General features: G+C 39.9%; 1 protein-coding gene across 1 annotated transcript in view; it reads left to right on the top strand.

Moving 5' to 3' along the window:
* Positions 1-19002, top strand: part of LOC138018558 (calcium-transporting ATPase type 2C member 1-like) — a 31475-nt gene that overhangs the window by 11095 nt on the left and 1378 nt on the right. The window contains exons 8-20 of the mRNA XM_068865236.1: positions 1644-1719; positions 2380-2446; positions 4568-4790; positions 6542-6637; positions 7028-7117; positions 9397-9492; positions 9577-9733; positions 10693-10863; positions 11539-11636; positions 12049-12099; positions 14294-14529; positions 17165-17429; positions 18011-18106. Of these exons, the coding sequence (XP_068721337.1) occupies positions 1644-1719; positions 2380-2446; positions 4568-4790; positions 6542-6637; positions 7028-7117; positions 9397-9492; positions 9577-9733; positions 10693-10863; positions 11539-11636; positions 12049-12099; positions 14294-14529; positions 17165-17429; positions 18011-18106 (1722 nt within the window). The remainder of the gene's footprint in view (positions 1-1643; positions 1720-2379; positions 2447-4567; positions 4791-6541; positions 6638-7027; positions 7118-9396; positions 9493-9576; positions 9734-10692; positions 10864-11538; positions 11637-12048; positions 12100-14293; positions 14530-17164; positions 17430-18010; positions 18107-19002) is intronic.

Below are 19002 nucleotides of genomic sequence, written 5' to 3'. Positions count from 1 at the left end.
AAGTTGAAATTCGAAGGCGATTGAAACAATACACAGGAGGGCTTAGTAGCCAAGCTTTGAAATGTGGAGAAGAGTCTGGGCAATGAAATGGTCTGCCATTTGCCTCATGAGTACTCGCCTACATTGAATATCTTGGTATTTTCTGGCACTTGGCCGAAAGATGTGCGTCAAAGTGATTGCCCGCAGGAGTATTAGCAAACAGCTTTGTGGAGGAATGGAGATTCCTTGTAGGTTAGTGATCAGTTGTTTGAGTAAAGTGAAAATTAATCCCTTGAGAGAACTCTTGGAGAACAAGAATCGCTTCAGGATACAAACCGTCGGATCGATCTTTCAGGAGCCACTACTCATGAAAAAGGCAATGATCAACAACAACATGCTTTCAGTTTGTCATATGTGACTCTATTCAGTGACATTGGGAGAAGTTTTTATAAATATTAATGAGGCCTGGGAAAAGTCCAACCTCGGATGTTTCCATGGATAAGCCACACCCCCGATTTATGATTTGAATTTTGAGGGAAAAGGTGCTACTTAAACGTGGACTTTTACAGTACTTGATAGCCAAAAAGCAATAAAAATTGCATCAGAAGTATGGTGTATTGTAATTTCTATCTTAACTTGTTGACTCCTGAACTGTTCCTTATCTGGCCTCAGTTGTTCAAAAGGGGGATAACGCTATCCGTCAGATAAATCACTATCCATTGGATAGCGCAATAGGCCATTTCCGAGTTCATGTCTGCCTCCTCTTCAAAGCGAGTCTAAGTGTAAGAGTGAAGTTTTTGTGATGCTAATTAGTTCTACTTTACATATGAATGAAAACTAATTTTGATAAGAAAAACTTCGCACTTAGACTCGCTTTGAAGAGGAGGCAGACATGAACTCGGAAATAGCCTATTGGTTTTGCAATCATGACTTATCTACTGGATAGTGATTTATCTGGCAGATAGAGCTATCTGTCATACAACAACTGGGGCCTGGCATTTAAGACAGAGTAAAATCTTTTTACTCTCTCTCCAACAGTGGGAGTCTGTGGGTTAAATGGGACATTTTTGAGTGGATATGGTGGTTGTTAAAAAGAGAAAAACTGTGAACATTTTTATATGCGGTTTATGGTAAAGTTTTCTCCACTAAATCCTATTTGGCTTCAAGTTGTTGATATGGGTTTAACATGATTTCTGAAAGATAACTTGTTTCACTTCTGAAAAGGACTTTTACTCAATGCATGAGTAACAATTATTATTATTATTATTATTATTATTATATTATTATTATAATAATTATTATTATTATTAAAAGAAAAGGCATCTAGGATTCAGGAGCATATCTTGGATATAGGAAAGAATACGATCACTTGCAGTTTCAAGACAAACAGTTGTGTGTGTATTGCAAACATCAGATAAAGTTGGGTGTCAACAGCAATGTTGCAAACAGTTTCCAAGTGTGAACCAAAGAGCATTACCAAAAAATGCAAGGAAATGAGCCTAAATTGGCAAATACAGGCTGCAGGGGGTACCAGTGGCCCTGATACACAAACACCTGAGGTGCACAAAGCATGCACAGTAGATCTGCTATCAAATAGGCAGTAAAAAAATGCCACATAGTTTTCACTTGACAACTTTTAACATGCTTTCATTTGTTTGTTGCAGCCTCCAAAGACACCTCTACAAAAGAGCATGGATATCTTAGGAAAACAGTTATCTTTTTATTCTCTTTGTATAATAGGTGAAGTTTTTTTTACTGTATACTACAGTACCACTACTACTATTACTACAGTAATAATAGTGAACTTAATACTGAACTTTCAGGGTCCAAAATCAACTTTTTTATTGTGGTCACCGAAACTTCACGCCTTTTCTTTTTTCCTGAAAAATGCATGTTTTGGACATTTTTATGGATACCAGAAAGCAACGAACACACAGTCTTATGCACATGTCAAGCATTGGGCTGGGATTGTTTACCCCCCTGATTTTGGTATGAACAGAAGAATGGGGAAAGAATGCAAACTTTTCCTGAGCAACCTAGGGGACAAACTTTCCCCTAAGAATGGCGAGTCTTATGCCAGTGCCATTAGATCTTGGGTTAGAATGTGCATATCTTTTGAAATTCTAAGATCAGTTCTCACTCATTTGAGGGTCTACAACCCCTTTCAGGAGCAGGCATAGCTCAGTTGGTTAATGTGCAGCTTTCGGAGCAACCTCTTGGAGCAGAGTAGAGAGCCAACAAACGTGACCCATTTGTGACACAGTCTGAGAATCGAGCTTGGGCCACATTGGTGGGAGGCAGTTGCTCTCACCACTATGCTATTCCTGCTCCCTGCATGGATGGCTATTAAAGCCACATGTTTTATTTTTCTTTGATTAAATTTCTTTGCCTTATTGTTAGGTCTTATTATTCTTTTGGGATGGCTCCAGAAGAGACCAGTTTTACAAATGTTTACTATAGGTGTCAGGTTAGTGTTACATCATATTGAATCTTTATTGTACCCTTGGATTTTAGAGTAACTTGATGTAGCTAGTGTCTCTGAGCACCCTCCCAACCATGATACACCACAGACGACAGACCACAACAGAGGGAACTCCATGCCCTGCTCTTTATGAATAGTGTGTAGGTTCTTTTACGTCCAACAGGGTTATGAACATTGAAGGGTTGTGAGAAGGGGCCTATGGTTTATCCTCCTTATCCAAGAAGACTGGAGAGTCTATAAACCATTATTTTTGCAGATGTCATTACAAAGGCAGCACCTTTCTCCTCGGTTATTATTTTAAAGACTCCGAGTGTTGGTCTGGCTAGAGTCGAACTCAGGACCTTCCACATCAACTAAACCACCGGTGTACGGTGTGTCTTGTGTACCATTGGCATGTACTATTTTTGCCATACCATACATGTAGTCTGTTCCTTTTGCCTTTAGAAAGGCAAAAACAACCCCCCAAAATATTCTTGATCTATACAAATAATTATTCTTGATATTCTGCACAAAATCATTCTTAATCTTTGTGCTAATTTGCTTGACTATCTGATCCTTTTATAAGACAAAATTATTTATTGGTGGTCATGTTTTGCATTTGCATTTGGTAACCTCAATTTACTTTATTAATTAAAAACAAAGTACTAGTTCAGTGTGTATAAGGAACCCATAAACCCTGTGCACAAAACATCACAGGGGCCATGTGTGTGTCTCAAAGTAATACTCCAGGAATTAGACTCCGTTAATTTTATGTAACCCTCTTGAGATGATCAAAAACAGATTTTATTGTCTCACAGCAGAAGGGTCAACAACATCTTGACCCACTAAAAAGAATGACCCCTTCAAACCTTTTCTACCTAAAATGGCCATTTTACTCTGAGTAATGCCAGACAATAATTATTATTTTTATTATTTTACTTGTCAATGGTGGCCAGTTGATGGGTGAAAATTGTTAAGAAACATGTTGGGAAACTCATTTAGGGGTTGTATAGAAAGGAACAATAATTTTTTTAATTATATTTGAAATGTATGTTAAAGCATTAAGAAAAAATGACCAGTTGGCTATTAACAATGCCTGATGGAGTTGAATTCAGGAGCATTGACGATGATCTATTTGCAGGTGGCCAGAACGAGATTTGAACTTATGGCATCCATAACAAAATGCTAGGCCAGATTCACCGGGCTCTAGTGCTTCCCGTTCAATCTCTAAATTCCAATTTAGGGACTGTGATTTTGAAGGGAGCCTGTTAATCAATGATAGCGTCTACAACAACCAGAACAGAAGAAAACAATAATTATCATGCATTTGTTAATTTGATTTGGGTTTATTTCTTTATTGTTTCTTGACCAAAAACAACTTTTTTTTAACATTTAATTTAATTTTATTACTTTTATTTATTATTTTTGTATTTTATTAATTTTAAAATAAATTTTTACACGTACCTACATTTACACAAACAAGCACTATGGTCATGTACATGTAAGCAGACCACACCAACAACAATAAAATGTACCCAGTTGAGGTTACAAAGAGCAATCAACAATATTCATTAGCTTTTCCCATTTCCTTAAACGTAAAGTTACCTTCCCCCTCTCCCTTGCGATATGTAGCTCATTGCTATGAACAACAACTTCAACCTATTCATGCCTGAAGTGACCCCAGTTGGTGAGTAAAATCGTCTGATGTTAGCCAGAGTAAAATCTGCAAGTCTCACTCTTACGTGGGGAATCTGTAAGACTACTACTAGTGAGTGTTGTTTTTAGGATAAAAGGTAAAGTCTGCCACGAGCCTACATGTAGAAGGCCCACCAGGCCGGCTCTTATCTACGGTTTCTGTAGCATGAAGCGACTGGAAGTATTTCTACTCCCCCCTGGATGGGATGCTAGTCCATCGCAGGGTTGCCCCCAGCATTAACTTCGGCGGTACCCATTTATACACCTGGGTGGAGAGAGGCACCGTGAGAGTGAAGTGTCTTGCCCAAGAACTCACGCAACCTCCCTGGCCAGGACCTGAAGCCGGAGTCGAGCGCACTAACCATGAAGCCGCCACGCCTCCCACTGTTTTTAGGATGGAAAGGGTTAATTTGCCTTGTGATTACTTTACAGTTTGGCAGTGGCAGCCATTCCAGAGGGCCTTCCCATTGTAGTCACTGTTACACTAGCTCTTGGTGTTATGAGAATGGCCAGAAGAAATGCCATAGTAAAGAAGTTACCCATCGTAGAGACTCTTGGATGCGCAAGTGTGATCTGTTCTGATAAAACTGGGACACTGACCAAGAATGAGATGACTGCAACACAGATATTCACCGCTGATGGTTACTATGCTGAGGTACATGTACATGTTTGCTTATTTTGTCTGTCGTCTTCTCCTCAAAAATTTGTTGCAGATGCCAGTATCTGGTTTCGCTGGTTTAAAGAGGTATGTCCAGAAATGCATCCAGGTACAAAAATGACAGATTTCACAAAATTGTGCTACCTTTGCCCAATTTTTAACAAGACTTGCAAAAATGGCTAAACTTGCTAGAATTGCAGGGCAATAACCAATTTAACAAAAAGTACAAATTTTGCAAAGATTGCATTTAATTGCACACCCAGTAACAAACCTGCAAATTAAAAAAGTTGCAAGAAATTGCTCCTTCCCTTTTATCAACTAAAAAGTTTGCAGAGATTGTAGAAAATCATAGTTTTCGTTAAAGTTGTTCGAGGGAGCAATTTTTTTGTGAAATATGTTATTTTTGTAGCTGCGTGCATTTCTAGACAAAAGTGGGTTTATGTTATAGAAGTGTTCTCATATTTGAACTGCAGAAATTGAAATGCGTGAGTGCTGGAGATCATCGCAATGAAGCAGCAAGTTAAGCAGTTGCAAAGGAAGCCTGAAAAAAATCTAGGCTGTTCAAGCTTATCATTATTTTGTTAGCTGCGCACCGGTGGCTCGGCTGGTTGAGCGTCGGGCTGTCGTGTGGGAGGTTGCAGGCTCAAACCCCGGCCAGATCAACACTCAGGATCTTAAAATAATTGACGAGAAAGTGCTGCCTTTTTATTATCTCTCAGATAGTATGCACTTTATAATTGGTCAGTTTAGCAGGCCATATTCTTCAGTATGGCCAGCTGTACGACCTGCAAAATTTGAAATTTTGATAAAACATTCTCTAGCAAGTTTTTTGTTTTTTATCAGGTTACATAAACTTGTAAAACTGTTCGAATTATGCTAAAAACTATTTTAATTAATTTTATTAAAGAAGCCAAGGTGATTTATTAGTTTTTTCGGATTTTGAGGCAGCAATCTTTCTAGCAGTTGAACCTCCCGCAAATGACTTCAACTAGTTTCCTTTCCCACTTGCCTGATTACCACAGAGATATAATCAAATATAAAGGACGAAGTCCTCAGTGTTGTGGCTCTCCCATTCCCTCCAGCAGAAGTGGTGGGCTTGGTTGTGATGTCTCTAAAAAGGCTTATGGTGTACTAGGGTGCCTAAGCAGAAACAGCCACAAATCAAAAAGGGACTTTGCTGAGTGCTGGGTTTATATAGGGGAATTTCTAGCTGCACTGGGAACGCTTGCTGTGCAGGCTACTTGCAGTCGTTTCTCTCTCGAGGTCAGCTGTTTCTTTCTTTTCTTTTTTTTTTCAAGTTGACCGCTGACCCAGTACTAGTTTTCTATTGGATCGCTGGCTCAAGTCTGGTTACCTCACCTAAACTTAAAGCCAAGGACTTTCAAAATAATTCCAACTGAATCAGCTGTATTCAGTTGTCAATTTTTTTTGCAAAGCTTTACAAAAACCATTCAAGAAACCTTTGAGATGCTATTAAATTTAATTCAACCAAGTAAACTGGAAACTGGAAAAATACAGTAACTTAGTTTTAAAAGTAAAGTAAAGTGGTGCATTTATATAGCGCCCTTATCACTAACGTCTCAAGGGCGCTTTACAATGATCAATTTACCCCCAGCGGACTAGTTTTTATCATTACGGTGTCAGTGATGGGTTGATAAGGTTAGATTGGCTCTCCATTGTGTTTCAAACTAAAATAAGACAGTGAGAGTAAGGGATATCTCTTAATAAAGGATCATGTTCTATTTTAGGTGTCTGGAGTAGGCTACAATTCTTCTGGTGAAGTGATCATAGAAGGCCATGCACTTACACCAAGCTGTAACTTTTCCATTGCAACAATTCTGGAGGTTTGTACACTATTGGTATTTTACAAAACCATGTTTTTCTTAAATGAACACTTGATAGCACAAGTGTGATAATAATTATTACTTTTAAACATACGGTAACCACACTTTTGAATTAAAGGAACATGTTTTGATGTTTCAAACATCATCAGTCATAGTGATTGTAACAGTAAAATTTTGTAACGGACGTCAATCTATAAAGAATCGTTGTATTATGATCCGTTTATATAACTATTATTGGGAAATGCGTTGATGTTGAAAATTTGTTCTTCAGTTGAACCCATGTTTACCTTGGTTAAAACCGCCTTTGCCTGACATCAATGGACCTCAGATAATAAAAAAATTATTATTCATTAGTGTGCACAGTGTCTGATATAAGATTTCCTTTTTCAGGCTGGATATTTGTGCAACAATGCACACATTGAAGATGGATCACTGTTTGGTCAACCAACAGAAGGAGCCCTTGTAGCTGTGGCACAAAAGGTACAGGTTTTTTGATTTGGCTTTTAGCATCAGAGGAAGAGATGATCGACAAAAATCTATTTAGCTGCTTAATAATGAAGAAGTTTATTATTTAGGTTGTTCAGGTAGTGTTGATATCTGTAGCAGCTCCAAGAGATAGAGATTCAGAAAGTGAGGTCAAAATAAAATCTTGACCCCCTCGGTGATCACTAATTAACGGTTGGGTGACCAGGAACGTGGAGGCTGGAACCACTGACCCCAACACCAAGTAGGCAGAACACCCAGGAGCCTGCCCTACTCACAACCCAGCCACAAGCCCCGCCCACCAAACCCAGCCCGTCACTATGAACTGGAAGAACATTGAAGAACCTACTTTGTAGATAACAATTAATAATACTAAAGGAGGAGAGGAGAGAGGGGATACCAGAAAAAGCAAGCTACACAAAATGCCCTGTACGCTGAGCACAGTAAAACTAGCTTCTGACCACATCAGAATACCACTGACCCCGTGAATGCTGCAGTGCCTTGGCATCATGCCCAGCAGGTCATTAGCATTCTGGCATCCAGGACTTGACCGATGAAAAGTGCTGCATGCATTGGAACAGATCATCAACACGATCTTTGATATACATAGTAAAACCCTCGTCGGACAAAATGGAGTTATTGAACTTCCAGAGACCTGGGCCACGGGTATGCACCCACTAGTGGGCTGGACAGAGAGAACAACAAAATCGTAGTCGGGAAAGCAACAGGACTGGATTTTTCACGAGCTAATCGAAGGCACTAGGCGCGGAGACACGAAAAACTTATCTAGGCGAGACCCGATAGAGAAATCCGAGTTGAACCTAGTGCACTGGCACTGTCTCGGGTGACATTTCCGCCAGGCATCTGATAGGTGAAGGGCGGAACTAAAGTCGGAGATGAATTTGGCAGGGGTAAAGTTGCCACCGAATTTATCGAGCTGATAATCGTAACAGTTAAAATTGCCGGCTATAATCTGAAAATCAGAGGGTAAAACGAACTGGTGAAGGTTCTCAAGAAACACTTTTCGATCGGTCAAGGTTGTTCAAACATTTCACTAGCCTTTGTCTACCTGGTCCTACGCTGCAAGCAGAGTCTCTTGATCTTCCTAGATAAGTCGGGAAGAGGAAAAAAGACTCTTTCAGCCGCCTCAACATTTCAGATTGAGTATGCGTCAAAATTCAAAAGTTTATTTAGTTATATTAGTTAAGTTGAACTGAGTACACTGTACGTTAACCTGATCTAAATTTCACTAATGTAGCTTTTTGATTGCTGACAGTTGTAAGCTAAGATCGTCTTAAAATAACGCAAGCTTCTAAAAGTGCACGTCATGATCTCGAAAACGAGCACGGTGACCCCTCATGTTTTTTGCCTTTTTGGCAAAAGTTGATCATTACCTTTCTGCGTGGCAAATTTTAAAAAAATCTGTACGTGGGAACATTTTGGGTGCAAACGTCCTTGAAAAAATCTCGATGGCGCGTGGCAATTGATCATGCACAAAAATTTAAAAAAAAAAACAGGTTTGACAAGTTGAAACTGCACTGACTCATCCATTTCTTTGTATGAGCGGCAAATCAAAGAATGTTGAGGCGACTGGCAGAGTCTTCTTTCCTCTCTTTGACTTATCTAGGAAGATCGAAAGAGACTCTGCGCATAGGGTAACCTGGTCCTTACCATAAGTTAAATGACCTCCTTTTTTCCTCTTCACTGTGTGACATGAGTACATGCTGCAGCTCATTTTTTTTAAAAACCAGTTCAATTTTGATTTTGCTTTGTTTCAACAACAACAACAACAACAACAACTTTTTATTGACCCCTTATACTTGAAAAAAATTAATGTACATGAAGTAAGAATTAAAGCTAAATGGGGTGTTGGCTTCCTAAAATAACTAGTTATGTTTATGAATATTAGCAGAAACCCATAAGGGTTGAAACGTGTAACGCGCGTTCACAGCTTCCGAATATTCAGTACGAACTGATTGGTTGAATGTTGGAAACCCCTCGCTCTTGTTGTTCCAAATATGGTACTTACCAAATTGAATATTCAGAAGCTTGTTTGCCAGCACACAAGGGGCCGTTACACGTTTCAACCCTTATGGGTTTCTGACATTAGACAAAGAAAAATCAAAATTGAACTGGTTTGAAAAGTTGTAAACCAAGAAAAAGTTCAAAACCATGACAGACACACCAAATAAAGCAAGACAATAATTATTGATTAATTAAATGTAATAAGTATTATTCTTGAGAGCTTTTTACAAGTTGATTACTTGTATTGGTAGCTGGGTATTGATGACCCAAGAAGAAGATACACGCGCACAGAAGAAATTTCCTTCACCTCAGAGAAGAAATGGATGGCTGTTAAGTACAGAAAACAGGTTTGTGAAGCATTCATTCGAATACAAAATTAACAGAAAACAGTCAAAACTGTGGAAGGTGTAAATGTGATCTGTCTGTTTTAGAACGCTACAGAGATGTACTACATGAAGGGGGCACCAGAGAGGGTATTACAGCAGTGTACATCATATTGCAAACAAGGTTCAAATGTTCCTCTTGGTCCTAAAGACTTGGAAATATTTACTGATGCTGTTGCAGCCATGTCATCCAAAGGACTGAGAGGTACTGAATGGTGCAAAGCTGTACCTTGATGTAATTTATTGCAATCCTGGAGGGATTGTAGTGCTTTAATTGATTGTGCCAATTAATTTTGGCAAAATAGTGTTCACTAGAAAAATGCCAGGGGAAAAATTCCCCGGAGGAAAATCAAACAAGTTGACATATTCTATGTATACAGCTTCGAGGGTTAAAAGGTGTTTGAGTCTAATTTAGACTGCAAATTTAAGCTAATACGTTCACAGCATGAAGTACCTCAAGTATGAATGTTCTTTTTCAGACAAACATTGTCTTTAGAACTCTACAGCAAGAACGATAGAAGTCCAACAATGAGATCTCGCAGTAGAAACTGAGGTTGTTGGTTCACCAAACTTGAAAGTCCTTCAACCCTAGGGGCTGCGAAGTACATTTGCTGTGGGGTGGGCGGAGAAGGTCGGGGCAAGGTTTTGGTATTGATCACGGAAGTGTGAGAGCCCCCAGTTCCTCCCTCTCCTCAACCCTCTCCTCTCCCCCTGGACCCGGTTGTTCGAAAGCCAATTAAGTTAATCCAGGATTAGCGTAAACTTCTGTTTCATGTTTTCAACTTTTTGGTACACATTTCTTTGGCTTATTTTTGTTTTTCAAGATTGACTTCTTCTAATGTAAAGGTTTGCCGAATATCAGCATTGAACAGCATTTGGGAGTAGAGAAATAAACTCATTGGGTAATTTTTAATCTGGGATTAGCGTTAATCGGCTTTTGAACAACCGAGCCTAGAAAGCATAAGAAATCTGAAAGAAAATATGATGTGCTATGAGATACCATTACTTTGTACATTCGAGAAAAGACTGGCTGTGCTGTGTAACGTTCGTTCCTTAAGAACATTGCAGGGATCGTTTTGACGTGCCACATATGTTTGCAGTTGTAGAAGACTTGGTACTGTTGAATGCAATAGTTTTGACGCATATTGTTTCTTGTTTCTGTAGTAATAGCGCTTGCTGAAGGACAACACTTACAGCAGCTAGCCTTCCTTGGTATAATAGGTTTATTGGACCCACCCAGACCAGGAGTGCGAGAAGCTGTTCGTACCTTGTTGGATAGTGGGGTGCAAGTAAAGATGTTGACTGGAGATGCCAAAGAAACTGCTCTTATTATTGGTAACGTTTTTGCAATAAAATTCAGTTCCTACCATGTAATCCTTTCACAAAAGGCAATTTCACAGTTGCATGCTTTGCTACATACCTATTTGATAAAAGTGAGGCTATATGGAGTTGACTGTATTTTCATAAATCCTCTCAGCTTTTCTTGTGTCAATTCAGTTTAACAAAGTAAGCGTCCACGTAGGTCTGCTGACTTTGTACGTGTTGGGTGACCAATGGTCTTCCCTCAGTGGTATCTATGGTACTCAAACCTGGGGCCCGTTTCTCGAAAGTCCCGCAATTTTAAGGGCCATTTTCGGGTGTCACAATTCCCGCTGTATCTCAAGAACGGAGAGGATTTGATTGAGTCGTCAAACTTTACAGTCAGTTTTCCTTTTGTTACTTTGAAAACATGTTAAAAGATTGGCGTTCCTGAACAAGCGGTTGGCAGGTTCACAAATGGCTTTTCGGGCCCGAAAAGTTTTCGGGACTTTCGAGAAACGTGCCCCAGACCTTTTAGCAAAAGCAGCTTATCTGTCACCTGAATACAAGAAGATGCAAATTGCACCTTTCGATTACTCTTTCTCCTTTATCGTGCTTGAATATCCAAAAGCATTATTACCGGTACTTCGGTCGTTGCCCTTAGCTGCTATCTGTTTGTGTACAAATCTCTCTCGCTTATGTTCTTTCCAGCGGAAATTTTGGGTATCCATGCCAAAGGACGTCTAACCATGTCAGGAGAAGAGTTAGAAACACTAGATAGCTTTCAGTTAGGAGATGCTGTTCACCAGGTATGTCGCACATTAGTTGCCTCAAGCTAAACCACAGCAAAATAAACCTCTCCCTTTTTTCATCCCTTACTTACACTAAGAAGGAACCAAGTCACTTCCAGAACGACTGATACTACCGTGGCGCTATGTTTAATAATTGTTCTGACGCTTGTCTTGGAGAATTAAGGTAGCTTTCTTTAAGGGTAGTATTCATTGCAGCGTATTTGGCCAAAGCAGTGGTCAATAGAGACGAATCTATTTATCTTCGAAACGGTTTTACTGTCACGTTTTATTAGACCTACCCCAGACATCGACAATTTAAGCTTGGACAACGGAATAAAGTAGTCCGTTTAGAACAAATGTCAATCCTCTCCTCTGTAGGCAAAAACGTAATTATTGAAGTCGCGAATTATTTGTTGTTTTTCTTAACCAGGCATCGGTATTTTACCGGGTTAGTCCAAGACACAAAGTTGCCATTGTAAAGGTATGGCCATTTTTATCATTTGATGATACCTTGTTCCAGACATTTTCCCTGTCCGAAGTGTAAGCCCAACAAGTAACCCATTACCTGGAGCCTTCACCTTCTATATTAGCCCTCTAAGTCCACCCAGTCGAGCTCGAGTCCCGTATCTTTTTATTTTTAGAAGCGCATCCCAGGGAATTTTTGCGGGTGTTTTCACTATAGCGAATCATAAGAGACTTAATGTCGGGCATTGATTACGTCACAATGCAGCACACCCGAAACACGAAGGTATTTCAAAATGATGAAAAGATATAGCAAGATAAGATAAGATAAGGTAAGATAAGATAAGGCCCGTTTTAAACGTCGCATTTTACATGTGCCAAATCTAATGCAAAGGAGCGAAAACAATAGGGTTTTCTCATTTGCATTAGATTCGGCACATGTTAAATGCGACGTTTAAAACGGGCCTAAGATAGCTTTATTGTATCACTTCAGGATATCTCTATTTACAAAATCTATTTACAAAATTATTATTAACATGTGATAAAAATCAAAAATATATTATTAAGAATACTAAAATAAAATAAAAAATTCTGAAAACACAGAACAACAAAATCAATTATTAAAACAATCTACTTTGCCGCATGGCAACATCGCGATTGGCTAGTAAATAATTGACATGTTCACTTTTATCACTTATTCTCCTAATGATTTCTTCCGACAATTTCCAGAATCCATTTGGCGAATCAGGTTTAGATAACTTAAAGAGGTCAAGACCAGCTTTAAAGGCATTGATACTTGTTGAATTTCGCACGCGTAGTGGCAGCTGGTTCCAATATTTGATAACTCTATTGCTAAAGAAGTCATGCGCTGATCTTAATGGATGATGAGAAGTGACATTAAGGGCGCTTTTCCTTTTGTCAGAACTGGCCGATCAGGCCCGTCAGTCTTGCAAGGAAATGCAACAATTTGAAGGAACATTTGCATGATAATCCCTCGTATTCTTCTGGAGGAGTATATATTATCCTCGAAGTGTGTTAATTTGAAAGGGTTGTAGAGGTAGCCCTTCCTTTTTCCCGGTCAGTTCTGTCAAATGGAAAGCGTCCTAAGATTACGAGTTCGACAAGAAAACATATTGTGACCATAGTCCACAAAACCGTTGATTATTTTGAAAGTCTCGATTAAGTCACCACGCATTCGACGTTCCAGTAAAGTCGTTAATCTGACACGCTATAAACGTTTATCCTCGTAAAGTGACTTTGGCAGTCCTCAATTTTCATGATAATACCCCAGTTTCCGTGTCTTTCGGTTGGGGCCCACACCTGCACTGCGTATTCCAAATGGGGTCTAACAAAAGCTTTGTAAAATGGCATCAGCACTTCTGGTTTCCTAGATACAACATTCCTAATGGTGCATGACGTCATTTGTTTTGCTTTTCCAATCATTCGTCGTAATTGTTCCTCTCAACAAAGGGTATCACCAGCTGAAACAACCACTCCCAGATCTCTTTCCGTTTCAAGCACTTGCAAGGGTGTATGGCCCATCATGTCGTTATTCTTAGGGTTGTCTTTACCAATATGCAAAACGCTGCACTTTGATTCATTAAATTTCATTTGCCACACGTCAGCCCAATGGGATAAGCAGTGTAAGTCCGACTGAATGGTTGCAGGTGATCGTGCGTTTCCTATTAACTTCGAGTCGTCAGCAAATAGCGTTGGTTGTTTCGTTGTGATAGCAGCGCATATCGCTAATAAACAAAAGAAACAACAGTGGCTCCAAATGGAACCTTGAGGCACTCCAGATAGTGTGGGTTCCCATGTGGATAATTCGCCTAGCAGTTCTAAAAATAAGAAGAGATGGGATATCGTTGACTCAAGGTATAATACGTATGGGAGGCTCCTGGCCTAACCCTAGGGGCTTGATGAGAAGGACGGACATCAGAATACCCGGCCATCAGTCTTTTTATCCAATTACCCCTGAAGGTGCCCCCATTGACGGGTAAAATCGTCTGGCGTTGGACAGACTAAAATCTTGTAAGTCTCACTCTCGGGAAGGAGAAGGTGAAAGGGACCATAGTTTTTGAAGAACGAGGGGTCTCAACTTTTAGCCAGAAGGACTCTCGCTTGCCTGCTTCCTGGTTCGGTGGGGTGAGGAGAAAGTTACAGACTCCGCAGTCTATGACATTGCTGTGACTTTTCCCTGTAAACTTTTGCAGGCTCTACAGCAGCGCAATCACGTGGTAGCTATGACGGGCGATGGCGTCAATGACGCAGTAGCTTTGCGCCGAGCTGATATAGGTGTAGCAATGGGACTCGCGGGCACAGATGTCAGTAAGGAGGCATCAGACATGGTGTTGGTCAATGATGATTTCTCCACTATCTTGGCCGCCATTGAAGAGGGCAAAGGGATATTTTACAACATACGGAACTTTGTCCGCTTTCAACTGAGCACGTGAGTTCATTTGGTTGCTTTGAGGACACGGCAACTTGAAGGCATATTTCCTTTAGCATTTAGAATTTACAAAATCAGGGCCCGTTCGTTCGAAAACCGATTAACTTAATCCAGGATTAGCGCAAACCTTTGTTTTATGTTTTCAACTTTTGGTGAGAGTTTCTTTTGCTTACTTTTGTTTTTCAAGATTAACTTCTTCTGATGTAAGGTTTTGCCGAATATCAGCGTTGAACAACATTTGGGAGTGGAGAAATAAACTCCTTGGTAAATTTTTAATATGGGATTAACGTTCTGGGATTAACGTTAATCGGTTTTTGAACAACCGGGCCCTGATGATCAGTAGAGAGATTTAGCATCGCCTTTTGGTGAAACGAGAAACGGCGGCCTTCTACTTGGCATAAAAATATACAAAAATTCTCATATTCTAACACTTCCCCGTCTTTTTAGCAGTTTTAACCGCTAAAACAATTTTAAACCTTAAAAATTGTTTTACAGTAACTGTCTAAATTCTCGCGCGCTCATTGGCTAATTTTTATCATCAATACGAATACAGACAAATAACATTTTAATTTAGGCGAAAATCTGTGGAACTGTCAACTTTTCATCCAGTGAAAATTTACTGACTGCTGTTTGTCTTTTCCCCTCATTTTAACCCGGCAATTAACCATTTTGGGGTTTTGTTATTGTAAAAAACAAAATGACGTCAGTTTTTTTTTACGCGTCTGTCCTCTTATTGATGATTAATTGCGTCATTACATCGTAAAGTTTGCTCACTTTGACAACGAGACAATTTGTTAAATTCATACCTGTAGCTTATGGGCAAGAAGTGAGCTAATATGAAAAGTTTCTTCGCCGATGTTCGTTGTACACGCGATGCAAACGACTCTTTCCGGTGCAGCTCTTTACTGAATACCAATGCATTTTGGGAGTTTCTAACCCGGCTTGCCGTATAGGGACATAGAGATCTACGACAGCGACGTCGACGAAAACGTCACCTCAAAATCTAACTTTGCTCAGTCAAAAGTCTTTGGCGATTATTCCAGTTCGTTCACGTCCAACGATATGGGCGAAGTATCCTGAAAATAAATTGGTACGAGCGATTTCAGAATGAAAATAAAAAGCGTTGTCGGCAAAACCTCAAATTTGGTGATTTCGCGTTATCGTTATGGCGAGGGCCGCAAAAGTATTTGCTAAAATCCATCCTGCACGGGCAGCACGATTATTTATGTTCTTTTAAGCAATGATACCATTGTTTTGTGGCGTTCATGGTGCCGTCGCCGTCATCGTTCCTAAGGGACGTGCTTTTGGGGTGCGTTGCTAAGGATGTAATGGTTAAGTAATTTGAGAGAATTTGGCATTATTTTGGTCAGTTTCCAACTTCTGTAAACCAATGAATATGACGTCATTATGTCACGCCCATGGTCACGTGATCAATGAAAGAAAACTCTAAATTTGTCTACGTGCTACACAATTTGGGTATTTAATCAGTGGTTTGATAATTTGTATTCGTTTTTGCATCCAGCCAAGCATGGTTTTCTTTTTATTTTGAAAAATGTTCTTTTTAAAGAGATAAACGATACTGAAATACCCATAACATTTTCAAAAAAAGATGATTTGAAAAAATCAATGTTTAGCTATATTCTCTATTTGGTGGTGAATCTTTCCATATATAAAGAAATTAATTCAATTTAAAGACCGCCGAAAATTTAGCTTTTTCTCAAACCGGAAGTCAGTTGGTTTACGCATGCGCAGTTGATCTGAGAACGAGTACGAGGAAGAGAGAGGAAAAACCGACGCAAACAACAGTTCGTGCGGTGATTTTTGCTTGCTTTTTTACTTTTGCGTCATGTAGCAGGTCGGTGAGTGGGTTTCCTGGTCAGCTGACGATATGATGACGACGTTACATTTCACTTCCTTAGCAACGCGCGAAAAATGCGTCTGTGCGCCCTTAAGCTCCCGTTCTTATTTGTGGGCATCTGTGATAAAACGTCATCATTCATTTTCTTAGTCTTTGCGTTCCTGTTTTCGGAATACAAGCTTTTATCTGCAAGAAGTGCTATGTTATTTTTGCTCTTTATACATTGATGCCTCTTGGAATCCGAATAAGGCAATAGGGGAATCTTTGATGAAATGATATATATGAAATGGATCATATATGAACTGCGTATATGAAATCAAGTGAAGCTGTGATCTTCGCAGTTATGAACGCAATTTTTGCAATTGCGTAAAGAAGTCTGAAAAATTCAGGAGTTCAACGGGGTTTGAACCCGTGACCTCGCGATACCGGTGCGGCGCTCTAACCAACTGACCACTGACGTTGTGAACTGGTCATTTGTGGGTTCTAATGTTCCCGTGAGGAATATATCAACGATGAAATGATATATATGATCATATATGAACTGCGGATATGAAATCAAGTGAAGCTGTGTTCAAAGCCCGTTGAAGTCCTGAATTTTAAACGATGTATGGCCTTCTAACTTAGAAGACATTGTGTTGCAGAATAAATTGGCTCCACGTGTTTACAAAAAAAATGCAAACGCAAAGTTATGGGTGACAAGAGCACCACTGAGTCCATACACGACGTCAGTGAAGATTTCCTACAAACTCTAAATCTTTACCAATCTTCTTCTATTAGGAGTATTGCAGCAATTTCACTCATCACGTTCTCGACGTTTCTTAAGCTTCCCAATCCGCTGAACGCCATGCAAATTTTGTGGATTAATATAATTATGGATGGACCTCCTGCCCAAAGTCTTGGTGTGGAACCCGTGGACCGCGACGTCATGAATAAACCTCCGCGAAATGTGAAAAATCCCATGTTAACGCGAGTTCTGATACTGAATGTGCTCTTGTCTGCGAGTATTATAGTAACTGGTACCATGTGGGTCTTCTGGAGGGAGGTAAGTTCTGTTTCATCACTACTGCTATTCAAGTTCATACCAGGGACATAAGAAGCCTTCCAGCAAGGTTACCCGAGTTCTACTTTGAATCTAAACGGGTTTATTTTAGTCAAAGTTCCTTACTTTGTAACCGTAGAACGATTTATCCTCAGATAACGCGAAGTACGATTTCAAGTCAAGTTTTATCCCTCTCGAATGCTTACTGTTGAACAGATCAAAACACGGTTGACTGGAGTTGACTGGAGTTTTCGTCGCAATTATGGCCTACTTGGAGCAAATCTATGGGTGCAAATTGCAATAAGCACGACGGTGCTTCTTGATCGTGTTGTGTACGTTGATGACGCAAGCTTACTCGGAAACCTTAATCGTTATAAAAAAAAAGGAAGGGTGAAACGAGGCATGAGCTTGTGGAATGACTTGCATGATTGTGCGTGCAGAAACAGATGAATTGATTGCCGGCAGTCCCTATTTTAGACGTGTCACGCAATCGAGCCTCCCACGGTCGTTTCTCTCGACTGTGCGACAAAATAAGACTCCATCACGACGGGAGCGATTTTTTTATTGTCTTGTTTCCTTTGCAGATGAGAGACAATATCATCACCCCACGTGACACCACCATGACGTTTACGTGTTTTGTGTTCTTTGACATGTTTAATGCCCTCAGCTGTCGCTCACAGGTAATTTGCTGTTCTAAAAGAGGGGATGAGGAAAAACTTTGAGTCGTACTTTTATCAAATTTGAGCACCACTGCTTCAAACAAAAACATGCACTTTTGATGGCGATGTGCACCTACTCTGTCGTTTATTCCGTTGAAAATATGTCACGTTTACGAAACTTATCCCTCATTGGATGTTGAAGCTTAGAAAGAAATTAAAATTGGGGGGTCATTCAGGTCTCTTTGCAAGTTTCACGGAGAATGTGAAGAAAATGTACAACAGCAAGTCACGTGTTTTGCTCATTAAATGACACCGTCTAGAGTGGCTTCGTCGTAGATATTCGGCGGCTATTTTTCTGCTCTTTTTTACTTTGTGTTGCGCGTTCAACGGACGAATCGAAAAGGGGACTGTTATCGTCTAGTATTGTAAGAAAGATTTGTCAAGTCTTTCCTTCGAGAGGTTTTCCATTAATGCCTTTCTTTCAGTCCAGTCGTCTACACATTTCATATTCTAAAACTTCAAGTTTAGGGTTTTCCTTTTTAGTCTTCTGGGTCTCTCCATCGGCTTTAACTTCGTTCCTTTAAAACTTGGGGATTTCTGGTGTGTCCTACAAGGGCAAAGCCACGAAACAATCATGTTTAATGAAAAAAATGGGTATGCGCGTAACTTTTGAAGTTTGCGTCATTTCCCTCCTTCTTCTGGACTTCCGCAACGTGAACATCTTAAATCCCAGTTCCAGTGAAAGCGTATGAACACCGCGGAGAGTTTTAAATTTTAATCTGAGCCACTCCGGGTTATTTGTATGAGCGAAAGCAAGTTTTGCCTATTGTAGAATCCTCATAAACATCGACAAAAACGTTTCATGATGAAATCCAAGGAGCTATTCCCGAAAATCATAGAATGGGCCCTTTGCAGGT

Source organism: Montipora capricornis, chromosome 10 (genome assembly GCF_036669925.1).
Source record: "Montipora capricornis isolate CH-2021 chromosome 10, ASM3666992v2, whole genome shotgun sequence".
Classification (NCBI taxonomy): Eukaryota; Metazoa; Cnidaria; class Anthozoa; order Scleractinia; family Acroporidae; genus Montipora; species Montipora capricornis.
Note: the sequence above shows the minus strand (reverse complement) of the source record. Positions and strands in the feature narration are given on the sequence as shown.